General features: G+C 38.0%; 1 protein-coding gene and 1 pseudogene across 1 annotated transcript; one reads left to right on the forward strand and one right to left on the reverse strand.

The window, feature by feature from the left end:
- Positions 1-7935: 7935 nt before the first annotated feature.
- On the forward strand, positions 7936-8664 carry LOC109173399. Its single transcript, XM_019322628.1, has 2 exons — positions 7936-8557; positions 8636-8664. Exons 1-2 carry the CDS (start codon positions 7936-7938, stop codon positions 8662-8664), a joined length of 651 nt encoding a protein of 216 aa, XP_019178173.1.
- A 3823-nt stretch (positions 8665-12487) lies between these two features.
- LOC109173400 lies at positions 12488-15523 on the reverse strand (annotated as a pseudogene).
- Between the last annotated feature and the right edge of the window lie 3641 nt (positions 15524-19164).

Raw genomic sequence — 19164 nt, forward strand, 5'->3', positions numbered from 1 at the left:
TTTTTAATGCATACTGACTACCTCAATTTCAACTTCATCTAAGGTATGACTAACCACTTAGATTATAAATTAAATTCAGTTAACTGTTGATGTGTTTAAAATTTATGTTAACTTTCAGTTAAAGTGTCATTTAGTTAGAATTTCAAAATGAGGTTATAATGTTTTTTTAGTGAGTTTTTTAATGCTCTTGTTTAATTGTCAACTTTACACAACCATGAAATGTATATGCAAAATATCTTCCAACACATGAATAATTGGTTTGAATCTTTTTTTTTTTTTTCATTAATACAGATACCATACAGGATTTTAATTTAATGATTTTTTTGCATTTAATCGTGAAAAATATCTTAAAAATCTCAGAGAACACTAAAACTCATCTTATACATCAGTAAGACAGTAACTTAAAAAAGAAAATACATAAACTCTTAACAGATGTAGGTATTCTCAAAATTCAATTAACTTCTCTGGTCTGCATAAGCTTAGTCCACTACAAGAAAAATGCACATTGTGAGTATTATTATTATTATTATTATTATTATTATTATTATTATTATTATTATTATTATTATTGTTATTATTGTTATTATTGTTATTATTGTTATTATTGTTATTATTTTTATTATTGTTATTATTGTTATTATTGTTATTATTGTTGTTATTGTCGTTATTGTCGTTATTGTCGTTATTGTTATTATTGTTATTATTATTATTATTATTATTATTATTATTATTATTATTATTATTATTATTATTATTATTATTGTATAACCTATAGTTAGTAATATATGGTTAGAATAAGTCTACTCTTTGTATCGTGTTAGATAGGAGTAGTTAGAGGTATACTCAGATATACACTCCTGTAATCTTATCGTTGAATTATTATTGGATTTGAATTCTCATCCACATAGACAAATGTTTTTCACCGCTGTCGTAGGGGTAAAATTTATGTTGTTGAAGCCGGTGTTGTTGTAAGTCCCGAGCATAGACAACGGTTTTTAACCGTTGTCTTTTCTAGAAATGACAACGATTTTTTAACCGTTGTCTATTAAGTGTTGTTGAAACCGGTGTTGTTGTAAGTCCCGCGCATACACAACAGTTTTAAACCGTTGTCTTTTCTACAAACGACAACGGTTAAAATAATCGTTGTCTATTTAGTATTGTTGAAACCGGTGTTATTGTAAGTCCCGCGCATAGACAACGGTTTTAAACCGTTGTCTTTTCTAGAAAAAACAACGGTTTTTTAACCGTTGTCTATTAAGTGTTGTTGAAACCGGTGTTGTTGTAAGTCCCGCGCATAGACAACGGTTTTAAACCGTTGTCTCTCCTAGAAACGACAACGGTTTTTTAACCGTTGTCTATTAAGTGTTGTTGAAACCGGTGTTGTTAAAAGTCACGCACATAGACAACGATTTTAAACCATTGTCGTTTCTTTCAAAGACAACGGTTTTTGACCCATTGTCTATTCAGTGTTGTTGAAACCGGTGCGGTTAAAAGTCACGCACATAGACAACGGTTAAAAATCGTTGTCTTTTCTCTAAAACACAACATTTTTTGAACCGTTGTCTATTTACTGTTGTTGAAACTGGTGTTGTTAATAGTGATGCACATAGACAATGGTTTTTAACCGTTGTCTTTTCTTTAAAAGACAACGGTTATAAACTGTTGTCTATTGTGTGTTGTTGAAACCGCAGTTGTTAAAAGTCACGCCCATAAACTGTTGTCTTTTGTAGAAAAGACAACAGTTTTAAACTGTTGTTTACTGTAAAATAGACAACGGTTTTTAACCGTTGTCTCAACGATTTTAAATCATTTTTAACCTGCTTAAATTTTAATCTTATAAAAAATCAATTTATCCATTCGCCATCACCAAATGTAGTTACATAATTTTGCACAAGCTATGGTTCAAAATACAAAAGAACTAATTAACAAGTGTAAATACTTCCATGACCAATTCAAATCGAATCACCATTCAAGTCATAATACTACAAAAAACAATTCCACGAACCAAGTCTAAATGATCACAACGTTCTAATCATCAAATCATACCTACTCTATATAACTTGATACAATATCGGCCCATTTAGAACGCACCAGATCAATAACCGTTTTGTCATAATCAACTTGTTGGAACTACATGTAAAAAGTGTGTAAATAAATTAGTACTAAGTCAACATAAAATTATAAGAGATAGCTAGCTAGATAGATAGTGAGACTACTGAAATAAGCCAAAACTACTGTGTGACACCCCGTAATCCAAATTCAATTAAGGGATTAATTAAGTAATTAATCCTAAACCAATTGGTAAATTAATTCCTTAAAATCCTGAAAATTCAATAGTCGGGGAATAGTAATTGACTAGTCAACCCCAAAGTCAAGGTTGTACCTTAAGCTTTGTAAGGAGTTCCCTTGTTCCCTTACACCTCTTTATGTTAGTAAGGGTATTCATGACTTTTCACCTTGTGTTAGTAATGCAAGCTAACCTAGTAGACAATCCTCATTTCTCTCCTTACACTTTCCAAACTTTAGCTCTATCTTCTCTCTAAAAAGGTAGATAGCTTTTCTTCCAAGCCAAGTTGAAGCTTTGTCAAATCTTCAAGAGTTGTCTCCAAGATTCTACCTTTCATACATTTGGGCATCTAGGAGGGTAAGATCTATGTTCATCTTGTGTTTTTAGTGTTTTCTTAGGTGTCTTTTCTTAAAGATAGAATCTTTATGATCTTTTGGTGTGTTCTTGAAGTGGGTTTGGAAGGTGAGCCTTATTAGGAGCTTGGTGAAGTGTTAAGTGAAGGTTTTTGTCTACAAGAGGTAACCCATACTCTACAAAATCTATTTTGCTTACCTATATGATGATTTCTTGGATTTTACATGTGTTTTGCTATGAAATGTGATTGTTTATGCAGTGTCTTGTGAAAATGCATATCTAGAGCTTGTTATTAGGGTTCTTGTATACCATTTCTTGGCAATTCCTTTGATTCAATTCATTTCGTTGTATTTGGTGAGATTTTGCGTGTTTTGGACTTTAATTTGAGCTTGGTATTGAAAATCCCCGAAGGGATTATTTCGGTGTACTGGAGTGTACCCGCGGGCGGAACGGCGGGCAGTGGCCTACCCGCCGCCCCACCCGCGGGGTACATGGCCAGTGGGTGTTGTACCCGCGGGCAGAACCACGGGTGGGGGTCTACCCGTGGGTCAACCCGCGGGGAACATGATGGAGTTGTTTGGGGATTTGTTCCCCGTGATTCTTTTGACTCGGTATTTGGTCTTTTGACTTCCCGATGTTCTTTTGTGGAACTATTTGAGCGTCTTCTTGATGTTTCGTATGTCTAGAACTATATGGTAGGAATCCATGTTGGTTTTGGTGTCTTAAATCGTGCTAAGTGTTCAACATTGTGTTTCGTTGAACCGTGATGAGTCTTGTATGTTCTTCGGAACTACGTTTGGTTTACCCATTTGATAAGCATGCTAGTTCGGTGTAAATTCTAGCGTGTGTGTTGTTTGTACCTTCTTATCGTTGATGATAACTTGTGTTATTCATCGTTGTGGTTGGACTGTGAGCCATTCCTTGATTGAGTATGGTTTCATATCTTCGTTGTGATCCGTTGATTTATTCCTGTTGAGGTGTGATGTGTGTGTGGCTTTACCTGGATTGCACGATTAGTGGTATGGGACACTAGTCACCAAGGTATTGCAGTGGTCCTCGTGGTGGCCATGACGTGGTTATGGAGTTGTGACCTTTGTGTAAGGATCACGTATTTCTTGGGAGGCATGTGTTGCCAAGGCATGTGTTGCCATGTCTGTGATCGGTACCCTCGTGTACTATGAAATTGGTGGTTTTGTTGGCGGTCGTTGGCGGATGGGGACGACGGTCCTCGGACGGAAAAGGTTGGACTTGGTGTACAGGGGTCCTGGAGGTAATGGTTGGAACTAGACATAAGGTTGGGGGTAGCCATAAGGTTGGAACCGGGCATAAGGAAGGCATCTCAATTCGTGATGGGTGATGTCACGAAGGCTTGTGTAGCCGTTGTTGTGTATTTCTCTATTTTGTGACGTGTGTAGTCACAAAGGCATGTGTTGTCGTTGGTTGTGTCCTATCTCTTGTGTTATGCATGTCGGGTGTTAATATATTGTGTGATGATAGATTATACCTTGAGCCGTCCTTGTGAGTTGTTGATTGTTCTTCGTAGCCTTGGGATGTGTTCCCTTGTCTTGTTGTGAGTGCTTTGAGTCTTGTGTTGACCTTTGCTCTTGGTTTTGAACTTATATATATGTATTCCGTTTCGCAAAAGGCTTTACAAACGTATATATATTATCTATGTATGATATTTCACATGTATTGGTGGGTTACCAGCATTATTCGCTGACCGGGCGTCGTCCCATCTTTTATGTGTTTCTTTCAGGTGATGTTTTAGACGAGAGCGTGGTTTAGTGCCAGCTAGTGTAGCTCCTTTCATGTGTTTTGTGGCCTGTGAGCCCAGTATAGACTTAGTACTTGAACATGTATGGTTTTAGATGTTGATTTATGCAGATGTTAGCCTTTGCGTTCGTCTCGGGATGAGTGTGGCATAGCACCCCTTTTACTTCCAGTTTATGTATTCCTTTTTCGGTCTTCTGCTGTGTCTGATGTTTTGTTTAGATATCTGCATATTTAAGGCTTTAATTAGCTTGGAAAATTAGGGGGTGTTACAGTGGGTATCAGAGCCTTGGTTTGAGCCTAGGAGGGTAAAGTGTAGACTTCTAAGTGGCTAAGTGTGGTTTGAGACCTTAAAGCGACCTTAAGAATCTAAGTGTTAGGCTTAGGACTCTAGGTTGCGCGGTGAGCTGAGTGTTGCTTTCAGTTATGTGCTTGTTTGTTGTCTTTTTGGTAACCGTGTTGTTGTTGTAGAAGTTTGCGATGTCCCCTCGTTGGCGTATCGTGTCGTTTGAAGAAGTGTGTGATGCCGCCAAGAGACCCAGAACAACAGGAGTTCATGACGCTCCTAGTGTAGTCGAACAATTGATTCGAAGTGGCACGTCCTCTCGAATAAGCCCCAGCGCAGCTACCTTGCCATCGTTCCGTGATCTAAGAAGAAGTGGTGGGTTGGGGGCTCAGAGTTTGTCAGAAGAGTTAACCCAAGGGAGGACCCTCATCCTAAGCGAGGCTCGGGCGGGGGACAGTGATGTAGTGATCGGAACGTTTTTGGTGCATGCCGTTCCAGCAGTAATCTTGTTCGATTCTGGGGCGTCCAACTCGTTCGTATCCCCGGAACTCGTGAAGAAGTTGGGCCTAACCGAAGGAGTTGGGGTGAAACTAAATGTTAAAGTGGCATCAGGAGAAGTTAAGGCTTGTGATCGTCTCTTCAAAGACGTTAAGATAGCCATCGACGGAGAAGAGTTTTCCAGTAATTTAATACAGTTCGGCCTGGACGGGGTAGATGTGGTCCTGGGTATGGACTGGCTAGGACGGTTCAGAGCCCAGATCTTGTGTGGTGAACAGAAAGTGGTTTTGAGAGGACCAAGTGGGAAGAGGGTGTCGTACCGAGGATCAACAAAAGAACCAGGGATCAAGTTAGTGTCCATGATGAAGATGAAAAAGTACGTAGAGAAGGGCCACGAGATCTTCTTGTGCTTAGTTGAAAACCTGGAGGCCAAAAAAGATGTAGCTCAGACCATACCTGTTGTATGTGAATTCATTGATGTCTTCCCCGAGGAGATTCCGGGAATGCCTCCTTCAAGAGAAGTTGAATTCTCAGTGGATCTTATACCCGATACAGCGCTTATATCCAAAGTTCCCTATCGTTTAGCGCCTAAGGAGATGCAGGAGTTGAAGACTCAGTTGCAAGAGTTGTTAGACAAAGGCTACATCCGGCCGAGTACATCACCGTGGGGAGCGCCAATGTTGTTTGTGAAGAAGAAAGATTGAAGCATGAGGTTGTGCATCGACTACCGCGAGTTGAATCAAGTCACAATAAAAAACAAGTATCCCCTGTCGCGGATCGACGACTTGTTTGATCAACTCCGAGGTGCCGGGGTGTTCTCCAAGATTGATTTAAGATCAGGTTACCATCAGTTGAAAGTGGCAGATCAGGATATACCTAAGACGGCGTTCCGAACGCGCTACAGCCACTACGAGTTCACGGTAATGCCGTTCGGGTTAACCAACGCGCCAGCAGTGTTCATGGATCTAATGAATCGTGTATTCAAGCCTCATCTCGACGACTTCGTGATCGTGCTCATATACGACATCCTTTCGTATTCTCGGGATAAAGAAGAGCATGTGGGTCATCTTCGGACAGTACTGCAGATTCTGAGGGAAAAGCAGTTGTACGCCAAGCTTTCGAAATGTGAGTTTTGGAAAGATAGCGTAGCATTCTTGGGTCATGTGATAGATAGCAGAGGTATATCGGTGGATCCAGATAAGGTTCGGGCAGTGAAAGAGTGGATCATGCCGACAACTGTGGCAGAAGTAAGAAGCTTCTTGGGTTTATCGGGTTATTATCGAAGGTTTGTGTTGGACTTCGCTAAGGTGGCTCAACCGTTGACAAAGCTGTTGAAGAAGGATATGCCCTTCCAATGGAATCAAGCTTGCGAATTAGCGTTCCGGGAGTTGAAAGAGAGGCTCACGACCGCACCGATGTTAATCCTACCATCCGGGACAGAAGGGTTCGAGGTATATAGTGATGCATCTAAGAAGGGACTAGGTTGTGTGTTGATGCAAAATGGGAGAGTGATAGCTTATGCATCGCGACAGCTTAAAGTACATGAAGAGAACTACCCCACGCATGATTTGGAGTTGGCAGCTGTGGTTTTCGCTTTGAAGATTTGGAGGCATTATTTGTATGGCGTGCGTTGCAAGATCTTTATGGACCATAAGAGTTTCAAGTATATCTTCACCCAGAAGGATCTCAATATGCATCAGAGATGGTGGTTGGAACTCATTAAAGATTATGAGTTGGATATACAATATCACGAAGGAAAGGCAGTTGTTTTGGCGGACGCTCTGAGCAGGAAGACCAACATGCCGTTAGTTCCATTTGGGTAGTGGCTGACGAGCTTTGCAAGGAATTTCAAAGGTTGAACCTAGAAGTGGTGGAACAAGGTGAAGTTGAGTCGGAAACTCGTCTTTTCAACCTAAGAGTCATACCTACGCTTTTGGAGGAGATCAAAGCGGAACAATGGAAGGATGTTAGCTTGATGAAGGCAAGAGAGGACCTAGAAAAGGGAAAGGGGGGACCGTTTGAGTTGTCCACGGATGGAGAGTTGAGGTACGCAGGCCGTCTATGTGTACTAACATCTTGTGATCGGTTGAAGCGTCAGATTTTGGAAGAAGGCCATAATACACCCTATTCTGTACATCCTAGAGGCGACAAATTGTATAAAGACGTGAAGAAGCTTTTCTAGTGGCCTAACATGAAGAAGGAGGTGGCGGAGTTTGTAGGCAGATGCTTGACTTGTCAAAAGGTGAAAGCGGAGCGTTGCAGGGTCAAAGGCTTGGTACATCCATTGGAGGTTCCACAAGGAAAATGGAACTCCATATCTATGGACTTCATGGGAAGCTTGCCGGCAACCCGTTCTGGTAAGGATAAAATCTGGGCAATAGTTGATCGCTTGACCAAGACCGCTCGCCTTATCGCGATGAAAGAAACATGGACAATGACGCAGTTGGCCCAAGCCTATGTTAATCAGGTAGTGAAGTATCATGGAGTGCCAAAACATATAGTCTCCGATCAGGATCCAAGGTTCTAGCCACAGTTTCGGAGGTCCTTGCAAGCAGCTTTGGGGACCAAGCTGAATCTCAGTACCGCCTTCCATCCGACTACAGACGGACAAACAGAGAGGACTATTCAGACTATCGAGGATATGTTAAGGGCATGCATGCTGGATTTTCAAGGATCATGGGAGGATCGCCTAGACTTAATAGAGTTCTCCTATAACAACAGTTATCACTCGAGTATACGCATGGCTCCTTATGAAGCTCTTTACGGTCAAAAGTGTCGCAGTCCATTGTGTTGGGAGGATAAGGTCAATTCGGTAGTTTTAGGACCACAGTTCTTGCTTGACACCGCAGAAAAGGTTAAACAGATTCAGAGCAGGATGAAAGCGGCACAAGATCGTCAAAAGTCCTACGCCGACCGAGCAAGAAGGCAAGTAGAGTTCGCAGTTGGGGATAAAGTCTTGTTAAGAGTATCGCCCACCCGGGGAGTGATGAGGTTTGGAAGGAAGGGCAAGCTAAGCCCCCGTTTCATAGGACCTTATGAGATACTTGAGAGGGTTGGGAACCTAGCTTATCGGTTGGCACTACCTATGGAGATGGAGCGAGTCCATAATGTCTTCCACGTATCTCAGCTTAAGAAGTATGTCCACGACCCGACACATGTTCTTCCACCGGAAGTGATCCCTTTGGACGATGATATGTCTTATGAAGAAATGTCGCTCAAGATCTTGGATTTTAAGACCCGGGATACGCGTAGGAAATCGATGAAGATGGTGAAGGTTTGGTGGTCACATCACGGAGTAGAAGAAGCTACTTGGGAGTTGGAATCGACCATGAGGGAGCGTTACCCAGAGTTGTTCTCGACAGGTACCTTGTCCTATCGTTTGTTGGTTGCTTGTTGTTTGCTTTGTGTGCTTGTTCTTGCTTGTTTGTTTTGTTGAGTAGCTAGTTTTGTGGTTGGTGCTTTGAAGTAGTCGTTAGTTCGTAGTTGTTGTCTAGAAGTTGGTGGTTGTGTTTGGTTTAGAGTTTGATATGCTCAATATATCCGTTGGTTAAATTCCTCCAATTCTTGTTTTAGTATACATTCTTTCTTGCTTGCTTTGAATCCTTGTGAATCCTTTTGGGTTTTGACCAAAAGAGATTGTTCTTGGCATTCTTGTCACATAGTTGTTTCATCTCACCGTTTGTCTTAATTCGTCGTACCCAAGCTTCGGGGATGAAGCTTCTTTGAAGGGGGAGAGGATGTGACACCCCGTAATCCAAATTCAATTAAAGGATTAATTAAGTAATTAATCCTAAATCAATTGGTAAATTAATTCCTTAAATTCCTGAAAATTCAATAGTCGGGGACTAGTAATTGACAAGTCAACCCCAAAGTCAATATTGTACCTTAAGCTTTGTAAGGAGTTCCCTTGTTCCCTTACACCTCTTTATGTTAGTAAGGGTATTCATGACCTTTCACCTTGTGTTAGTAATGCAAGCTAACCTAGTAGACAATCCTCATTTCTCTCCTTACACTTTCCAAACTTTAGCTCTATCTTCTCGCTAAAAAGGTAGATAGCTTTTCTTCCAATCCAAGTTGAAGCTTTGTCAAATCTTCAAGAGTTGTCTCCAAGATTCTACCTTTCATACATTTGGGCATCTAGGAGGGTAAGATCTATGTTCATCTTGTGTTTTTTAGTGTTTTCTTAGGTGTCTTTTCTTAAAGATAGAATCTTTATGATCTTTTGGTGTGTTCTTGAAGTAGGTTTGGAAGGTGAGCCTTATTAGGAGCTTGGTGAAGTGTTATGTGAAGGTTTTTGTCTACAAGAGGTAACCCATGCTCTACAAAATCTATTTTGCTTACCTATATGATGATTTATTGGATTCTACATGTGTTTTGCTATGATATGTGACTGTTTATGCATTGTCTTGTGAAAATGCATATCTAGAGCTTGTTATTAGGTTTCTTGTATGCCATTTCTTGGCTATTCCTTTGATTCAAGTCATTTTGTTGTATTTGGTGAGATTTGGCGTGTTTTGGAATTGAATTTGAGCTTGGTGTTGAAAATCCCCGAAGGGATTATTTCAGTGTAACGGAGTGTACCCGCGGGCGGAATGGCGGCAGTGGCCTACCCGCCGCCCCACCCGCGGGGTACATGGCCAGTGGGTGTTGTACCCACGGGCGGAACCACGGGTGGGGGTCTACCCGTGGGTCAACCCGCGGGGAACATGATGGTGTTGTTTGGGGATTTGTTCCATGTGATTCTTTTGACTCGGTATTTAGTCTTTTGACTTTCCGATGTTCTTTTGTGGAACTATTTGAGCGTCTTCTTGATGTTTCGTATGTCTAGAACTATATGGTAGGGATCCATGTAGGTTTTGGTGTCTTGAATCGTGCTAAGTGTTCAACATTGTGTTTCGTTGAACCGTGATGAGTCTTGTATGTTCTTCGGAACTACGTTTGGTTTACCCGTTTGATAAGCATGCTAGTTCAGTGTTTAAATGCTAGCGTGTGTGTTGTTTGTACCTTCATATCGTTGATGATAACTTGTGTTATTCATCGTTGTGGTTGGACTGTGATCCATTCCTTGATTGAGTATGGTTTCATATCTTTGTTGTGATCCGTTGACTGATTCCTATTGAGGTGTGATGTGTGTGTGGCTTTACCTGGATTGCACGATTAGTGGTATGGGACACTAGTCACCAAGGTATTGTAGTGGTCCTCGTGGTGGCCATGACGTGATTATGGAGTTGTGACCTTTGTGTAAGGATCACGTATTTCTTGGGAGGCATGTGTTGCCATGTGTGTGATCGGTACCCTCGTGTACTATGAAATTGGTGGTTTTGTTAGCGGTCATTGGCGGATGGGGACGACGGTCATCGGAGGGAAAAGGTTGGACTTGGTGTACAGGGGTCCTGGAGGTAATGGTTGGAACTAGAAATAAGGTTGGGGGTAACCATAAGGTTGGAACCGGGCATAAGGAAGGCATCTCAATTCGTAATGGGTGATGTCACGAAGGCTTGTGTAGCCGTTGTTGTGTATTTCTCTATTTTGTGACGTGTGTAGTCACAAAGGCATGTGTTGCCGTTGGTTGTGTCCTATCTCTTGTGTTATGCATGTCGGGTGTTAATCTATTGTGTAATGATAGATTATACCTTGAGCCGCCGTCCTTGTGAGTTGTTGATTGTTCTTCGTAGCCTTGGGATGTGTTCCCTTGTCTTGTTGTGAGTGCTTTGAGTCTTGTGTTGACCTTTGCTCTTGGTTTTGAACTTATATATATGTATTCCGTTTCACAAAAGGCTTTACAAACGTATATATATTATCTATGTATGATATTTCACATGTATTGGTGGGTTACCAGCATTATTCGCTGACCGGGCGTCGTCCCATCTTTTATGTGTTTCTTTCAGGTGATGTTTTAGACGAGAGCGTGGTTTAGTGCCAGCTAGTGTAGCTCCTTTCATGTGTTTTGTGGCCTGTGAGCCAAGTATAGACTTAATACTTGAACATGTATGATTTTAGATGTTGATTTATGCAGATGTCAGCCTGTGCGTTCGTCTCTGGATGAGCGCGGCATAGCACCCCTTTTACTTCCAGTTTATATATTCCTCTTTCAGTCTTCCGCTGTGTCTGATGTTTTGTTTAGATATCTGCATATTTAAGGCTTTAATTATCTTGGAAAATTAGGTGATGTTACATACTGGCTATATATATGCAGTAGAATATGCACTAGTGATACAAAAGTATATGCACTGGCTATAGAAGTTCTTTTACTGCATATATATATATATATATATATATATATATATATATATATATATATATACACACACACACACACACACTGCTGCCTTTATCCAAATTTAACAGTATGATTACTTTCAAAGATATAAATTTAGTTTTTTTTTTTATGCATTTTCTAATGAAAATCTCATCATTTCCTGATCCTTGGTTTCATTTGATAAAAGGAAGAATGGCCATTCTTCCTTTTAAGGAACAAAACTCAAGAAAATCCCACTAACTAGAATATCCCCTCGAAGGAATTTTCTATAAACCAGAAAAACTGTCAACCAAAAAAACTCTAAACCAAATTTTCAGCCTGTCTGTTTCGATTAAACTAGCTATAAATAATGAAAGAATACAATTTATTTCGATGGAGGCATAATGATAAAAATTATCTTACCAATGCTTGAACAGAATCTTTATCATCAATGTCTGGCATATTCTCAATTAAAGTTTTCAAGTAAGCCATTACAAAGATACCGCATTGGTTACTATCCGGTTGACGAAGAAACTACAGATTTTAAATAATATTTGTATGTGCATTAACAATTTATCTAGATATAAATACATATACAAACACTTATATCTAATTAGTTAAAAATATTAAATTACCTTGACAATTTCTCAAACAATTTTACTTCTTCCTTTCTTTCCATTCTCAGAGGCCGCATGAAACATTTTAATAGCCGTTCATATATATATATATATATATATATATATATATATATATATATATATATATATATATATATATATATATATATATATATATATATGGTTGTATTCACATGCAAACATCCTTAAAATACAAACATGTGGACATATATCGTGCACACACCTAAATGCGGGTGTGCACACATCCGCGGACGACAATGCACACATTCAATACAGTATGCATGTGTGAATCCACAATATTTGGGCCGGCGTGCACACGTCCATGAATGACAGTGCACACAGGCGCAACACAAAAAATCATAAAAAGTATTCATACCATATGTACACAGTAATACATGTAATACATATCAAATTGACTATAAATACGAAATATATATCAAATCATACCATATGTACACAGTAATACAGGTGTACGATATTGGCATCAATTGTCAAAAAGGAGTCACATCTTCGTCGTGCATATAGAGAGTACAATCTTTCCCGAAGACATTATTATGATCTAGCAATATTTTTAAACTCTCTCCATTCCCAATCGCACGCTTGTAATAACAGTATAGTAGCCATAATGACTTAGGCATACATGAGGAGTTCAACTCAAGCTTTTTGATTTCCTTGGCAGCTTTCTTACATTGTTTCTAATTTGCAAAATATACACATATTAGCTAAATAAATAAATATACTAAGAAAGACATGTTTATTATATACATACACAAATTAGCATCATGATTATGTAAAATAGATTGTGTGCAAATATCTCTGTTGATGGAATGAACAAGTAAATAGGATATATGAAAACTGCAAATATGATATATGAAAACAAGCAAATATGACTCCATAGCACCATAAACAGCAGCAAGGACTAAAGAATTAGGCCACAGATTGATCATATACAATCCCACTACTAGCTTGAATCAGCATTCTCAACTATACAACTCTTGTTTTTGCACTTAGAATCCTCTAAATTAGTAAATTTCTCAGCCGAACAATCTAAATTTCTATCCAACGTAATAATCAATTTATATGGTGTGCTGAAATTGAGTTTTGGGCGTTAAAATTGTTAGTTTTCCAGTTCTGATTTTCTAATTTCTTGCATGAATTTGTACTAGAAAGATCACTAAAACCTGAATAAAGTGAATCAAATTATGTTTTCATTTCTACATATTGAAGTCTATAATAATAATATATGTCAACAATAATTGTAATACTTACCTTCAAGACATCTGATTTGTCAATAAATTTCAGCTCATCATCATCCTCATCAAAATCCAATTTTTCTTTAATATATCCAATTTCTTCTTCACTCAACTTGTTGGCACCCTTTGTATCCTTTGCAGTACAACTTCCTTTTTCTTCAATATGAATATTACTGCTAACATTTTGAAGTACCAAATTTTCTAACTTTGCTACTCTGTCTTCAACTTTTGCTTGTCGGCTATTTCTCATGAGTAGGCATCATCCCTCTACCCATTCTAAAATATGTTGAAGGATTGACATGTCCCCCTATAGCCCTCACCCGACCTCCATGCTCCTTAGATTCAAGAGCTTGTATTAGGATGTCCTCATTTGGTCCTTGAAGTTGCAACAAACCATCTTGCTTTTGCTGAATATATTCATCCTGTAATGCATGACAAATGACCATATATGATAACCACAATCTTCCGAAATACATAAAGATGATAATACCAGTAAAGGTTTTGCTTACAATCTTTGAAAATTGTCTTCAAAACATCTCCTTGTATTTCTCCTTGCTTACTAGTTCTCCCTTTCTTCCATAGTATAGCTCTATTTACTTCCTCGTCATCACACAATTCTGTTGACTACATGCAAGAAGATTTATCAATTTTTATGTCAACTTAGGGTGAAAATGAGTTTAAGTAATAATAGTGAAAGTGAAATAATAATTACTTACAAGTTCACTAACAAGACGCGCATATCCTTTACGAGCAATCCTATGTGGATAAAGGTTTTGCTTTCTTCGTAACTTTTGTTGCTGGCATAGTTTCTAAGACAAACATGATCAAAACATCACATTATATTTCTGCCATAACACCATACATTAAGATACATACAGTGAAATGTCCCATTTTCTTTTTTTAATAATTCAATTCATTAATTCCATGTAAGAAGGCAACACCTATATTAGTGATCATTAAGCTCTAGCAGTAAGTAATTATGATGTAAATTTCAGCAGTTTATAGCATTCCTATTCAGCAGTTTATAGTAGTCATTGCATGTAAATTTTAGCAGTTTCCTGTAGAAATGCATCACATGCAGAAGCTTATTGATTAATATTGTTCAATTTTTTACTCCTATTATTAAAAGAGGAATGAAGCCAATTGGTAATTTGGAATTGTAGATAAAATGGGGAAATTGGATTAGGTAGCTCAGGTAGTCAGATTCAGTACTAAAGAAAGAAGCTCATTAATCTCATCTTCAAAAGAGCAACAGTTGCACTATGGGATAGGACTTTGTAGATTGAAACCTAACTCTATTCCAATCCTTTCCCTACTCACTATGGGATAGGACTTTGTAGATTGAACCCTAAGTAATTATCCCTTTTTTATTTTTTTACTCAGACAGTGTGAAACAATATAATGTCCTAATCTGAAATTATTCAGGAAATGATAATAATTAGCATTAGGCTTCACAAACAAAATACAAATTTAATATGTAAACACTTCTAGTTTTGATTTTACCTTGAAGTCTTCGGAAATGCGGGTAATCACAAATTGACTCCATTCATCTTCCATAATACCAAATCCCGTGGGTGGTTTATGAAAGTTTTCTTCATCATTCAGTCTCTTCCAAATAAATTTATTTGTGAGTTGTGTTTTATATTGCCGCCATTTGTCATTTGCTAAGCTCAAGCAAGATTTCTTGAATTGTGCCACAACAATGAATGTCGACTACATAGAAAAAATATTGTGAGAATTAAAACTGCAATATGTTAAATATCACAATTAATACAAGTAAAAGAATGAGAATTTGCTTACATTAACAGCCTCCCATATCTTTTCTTTAATATCTTGTGGCACATGTTTCCTTGTCTTATAATTCAACTTGACCTTTTCTCTTGCAAGGACACTAATGTAACTTTGCAGTTCTGCAGCACTTTGTCCAATTGGTTGTCCCAAATCATTGAACTTTACCTCTTTCTTTATTCCTTGTGCCCTTTGCATAGCAAGCTTATGTATTTGGGAACAACCTCGAGTGCTCCTAGTTGATTGGGTATCTTGAGAACCTGACATTGTACTACTATCATCAACTTCTTTTCCCTTTTGTTCCTCATCATCATGTACCTCTTTTCCCTTTTGTTCTTCATCACCATGTACCTCTTTTCCCTTTTGTTCCTCATAATGATGTTCAGTTATTTTCTTTCTACGACCAGCCATAGAGTCCGCAAACCTAATAAGCACAAAAATTAAAAACAAAATTATTACAAGTCATAGAAAAGTAACAACGTGTAGAACACATACATAGTGAAATTTAAAATATAAGGTTTAAAAAGTAATTATACACTAACTAGCTAGGAGTTCTTATTCTCAGCCCAAGTCCCATCACAATCTTCTCGAATGCATGGCGGTTCACTCTCATCTTTATCGTCAACATTCATAGATGGCATCCCTTTCGTAAAGCATTAATGATGGATTATTGTTTCATCCATCTCATTCCCATCTTGATATTCAAAGTCATCTCGATTAGGAGTTGCAAGCACGACAGACCATATAGGATCTTGAGGGTCTTGAATATAAAATACTTGCTTGGCTTGACTCCCCAAGATAAAAGAATCATATTTGAATCCAATCATACTGAGGTTTACTAATTTGAAACCAAGATCATCTACTTTAATACCATTGTTATTCTCAACCCAATTGCACTTGAACACAGGAACTCGAAAGGTATGGTAATCAAGCTCCCATATTTCATCAATAACTCCATAAAATACCATATCTGACTCCACGGGGTTCTTATCCTTTGCACTAGAAACTTGCATTATATTTGCAACCAAGCTTACTCCTGAGTTTTGGACAGCTCTCAAATTGTCACGATCTTTGGTATGAAAAGTAACTCCTTCAATTAAATAACCAGAGTACTTTAACACTTGGTTCCGAAGACCATGTGCCAACCATTTTAGTCTTTCTAATATTTCATGGGTGGAACCATTTATTGCTCTTCCAACCTAAAAATGATAACACTTTAAAATTATTATATGATAATAAAACCGTTGACTTTTATTTTGTTGTACTAGTCAGTTATACAACTTACACGGTCACGTAACCAATTAATAAATGTGCGGTTATGCTCATCAAGTAGCCCTTTCTCTGTCCGTACTTTACCATGCAATGTAGCCTTCAAATGTGCCTTGTGTTCCCTAACAAACGATATTTGACCAAAGTCACTTAACCACTACAATATAAACAATATATTGGAAGTTTTAACAGAGTTGAAAAAATTACTTGGCGTATTGGTCTATTTCTACATCATTTGCCAAAATATAACGATGTGATTGCTCTCACTCCTCTTGGCTAATGGATTGCATTTGAGCACCTGATAAAGGCCGAGTATGCACTACTTCATGAAATGTTAATGGGATCCCAATTGTTTGTACATTAGACAAATACTCTGAGCAAAATTCTATAGCTTCTTCAGAAATATAACACTCGGCTATACAACCTTCAGGTCGATTGCGATTTCGCTCATAACCTTTCAAGATTTTCATATATCTTTCAAATGTGTACATCCATCTATACCACACAGGTCCACACAATTTGACCTCCCTCACAAGATGAACAGTTAAGTGAACCATTATATCAAAAAATGGAGGAAAGTACTTTTCCAGCAAACACAGCGTTGTCACAATCTCATCTTGTAGCGCATCTAACTTTGAGACATCTATCACTTTGCTACATATGACATTAAAGAAGAAGCACAATCGAGTGATAGCATACCTTACATGTTTGGGCAACACACCTCGAATAGCAACTGTTGCATGAAAGTGTGAAAATCGTCAGATTTAAGACCAACAAGTTTCAACTCCTTCACATTGACAAGGTTTCTCAGATTCTGGATCCGTCTCAAATTCCCCTGAATCAAGCAAAATCACATTTCTTTTGTTAGGACAATCTTTAGCTATGTGGCCTCTACCTTGGCATTTAAAACATTTGGTGTTGCTAGTCCGGTTGGCAGCAATATCAACTTTGTCCTTGCCCTTGTTAACAGACTTGCCCGCTTCTCCTTTGGGGTTGAAGTCTCTTTTCACTTCTTTGCTTGACCTCCAGTTCTGAGCCCTCAGTTTCTTTTTCTTAAGTTTTTTTTTCAACTTGGATGGCCTTTTGAACCATCTCTTCATAACCCAAGTAGTCACACATTTCAATTTCATCTTGGATGTCCCAATTCAACCCTTTTATAAACCTAGAAATAGTAGTTTCAGGCTCTTCTATAATTCCAAGTTTTGTCAAGAGTTTCTGTTCCTCATGGTCATACTCAGCTACAGACATTCTGCCTTGTACAAGTTCTTGTAATTGTTGATGTAATTCTCGTTAGTATGAAGCAGGGACCCATTTCCTTCTCATCAACACCTTCATTTCTCTCCAACTCCTTACCTCACTATCCCTACTCCTCCTCCTATCCAACACCTCTTTATCCCACCAAAGAGTTGCAAAATCACTAAATTCTAGTATTACCATCTTAAGTTTTTTTCTTTCAGGGTAGTTATGGCAATCAAAAATTCTGTCTACCTTCCACTCCCATTCTAAATAAACATCGGGATCTCTCTTACCCGTAAAATTAGGAATATGTAAATTAATGTTTCCAATGTCATCATCTTCCTCATTTCTATCCCTCCTATATCCTCTATTACCTCTTCTTCTCCTATCATATTCTCCTCCCTTACTTGTACTGCCTTCTTCCCTTCTCTCATTAGCTCTCTCTTTTTCCTCTCATTTTGACCTTCATTTTGCTGATTTGGTCTCCTATCTCCCTCCATCCTCTCTATTCGACCGTTCAACCCCTCAATCACATCGATCATTTTAGAAAATTGTCCCTTAATGGCTCTCATCATGAGATGCATGTCAAGACTTAATTCTTGCTCATCAATCTCACTAGGACTCGACATTTTCCTAACCCGCCCCAAGTATGATAATTGGACCTCACGTCACTCCCTCACTTGAACTCTTTAATGGGGTAATCACTCGTTATTTTACCACTCGTGTATAATAAGACGCTATAATGATCTCACAAATAAAATTCACTCAAGTAGTAAAACAAGTCTTGTCCTATGGAGTTCTTTTGAAGTTTAAGACTAAGTCAAGAAACTTAACCCAAAATGGCTAAACTCACAGAAAGGTTAATATTCGAAAAGAAAGAGAACAAATGATCCATATGAGACAAGGAAATTCAAATGCTGCTTCTCACCTCTTTTGTTTTTTTTTTTTTTTCAATCTTCTTTCCTTGACTCTTTTTTTTTTCACAATACTAGTAGCAAATCGAGGTGATATCAATCATAAGACAGTATAGAATACAGCAAACAATACACAGAAATTTTCATTCAGTAGGGTGGATTCACAGATTTTTCTGTATTTCTGAGAATAATATTTTGACAAAATTTTTTTTGGTCAGAAAAAACAATAGGTTGGCTATGTCCACAAAAATTTTCAAGGCATAAGGAAACCCGGAAGTATTTTTTTTTTGGAATTTTTTTCTCTAACTGGGCAGACTGAAAATTTTCTGCAGAATCTATGCTTATTTAGGGTAGTTACTAATTAATGCAAAAAAATTATGGATTAAACGAAGTAGAAAGATGGGAACAAGATCATATAGTAGAATATAGGAATGAAGTTCGTATATGACACTCAGAACAAGCTCAAAATTTCTGGGAATGATTGTAACCTGTTCAATAATTGAAAGTTAGAATATTTTAGAATTAGTTTTATTAATTAATTAGGATGATTATCTTAAAATTGTTATAGATTTAGTTTGTTAGAATTATATTATAATTTATGTTTATCTTAGTTTGTTGGTTAGGATTAGATTA

This window comes from Ipomoea nil, unplaced genomic scaffold, assembly GCF_001879475.1.
Source record: "Ipomoea nil cultivar Tokyo-kokei standard unplaced genomic scaffold, Asagao_1.1 scaffold0480, whole genome shotgun sequence".
In the NCBI taxonomy this organism is placed as follows: domain Eukaryota; kingdom Viridiplantae; phylum Streptophyta; class Magnoliopsida; order Solanales; family Convolvulaceae; genus Ipomoea; species Ipomoea nil.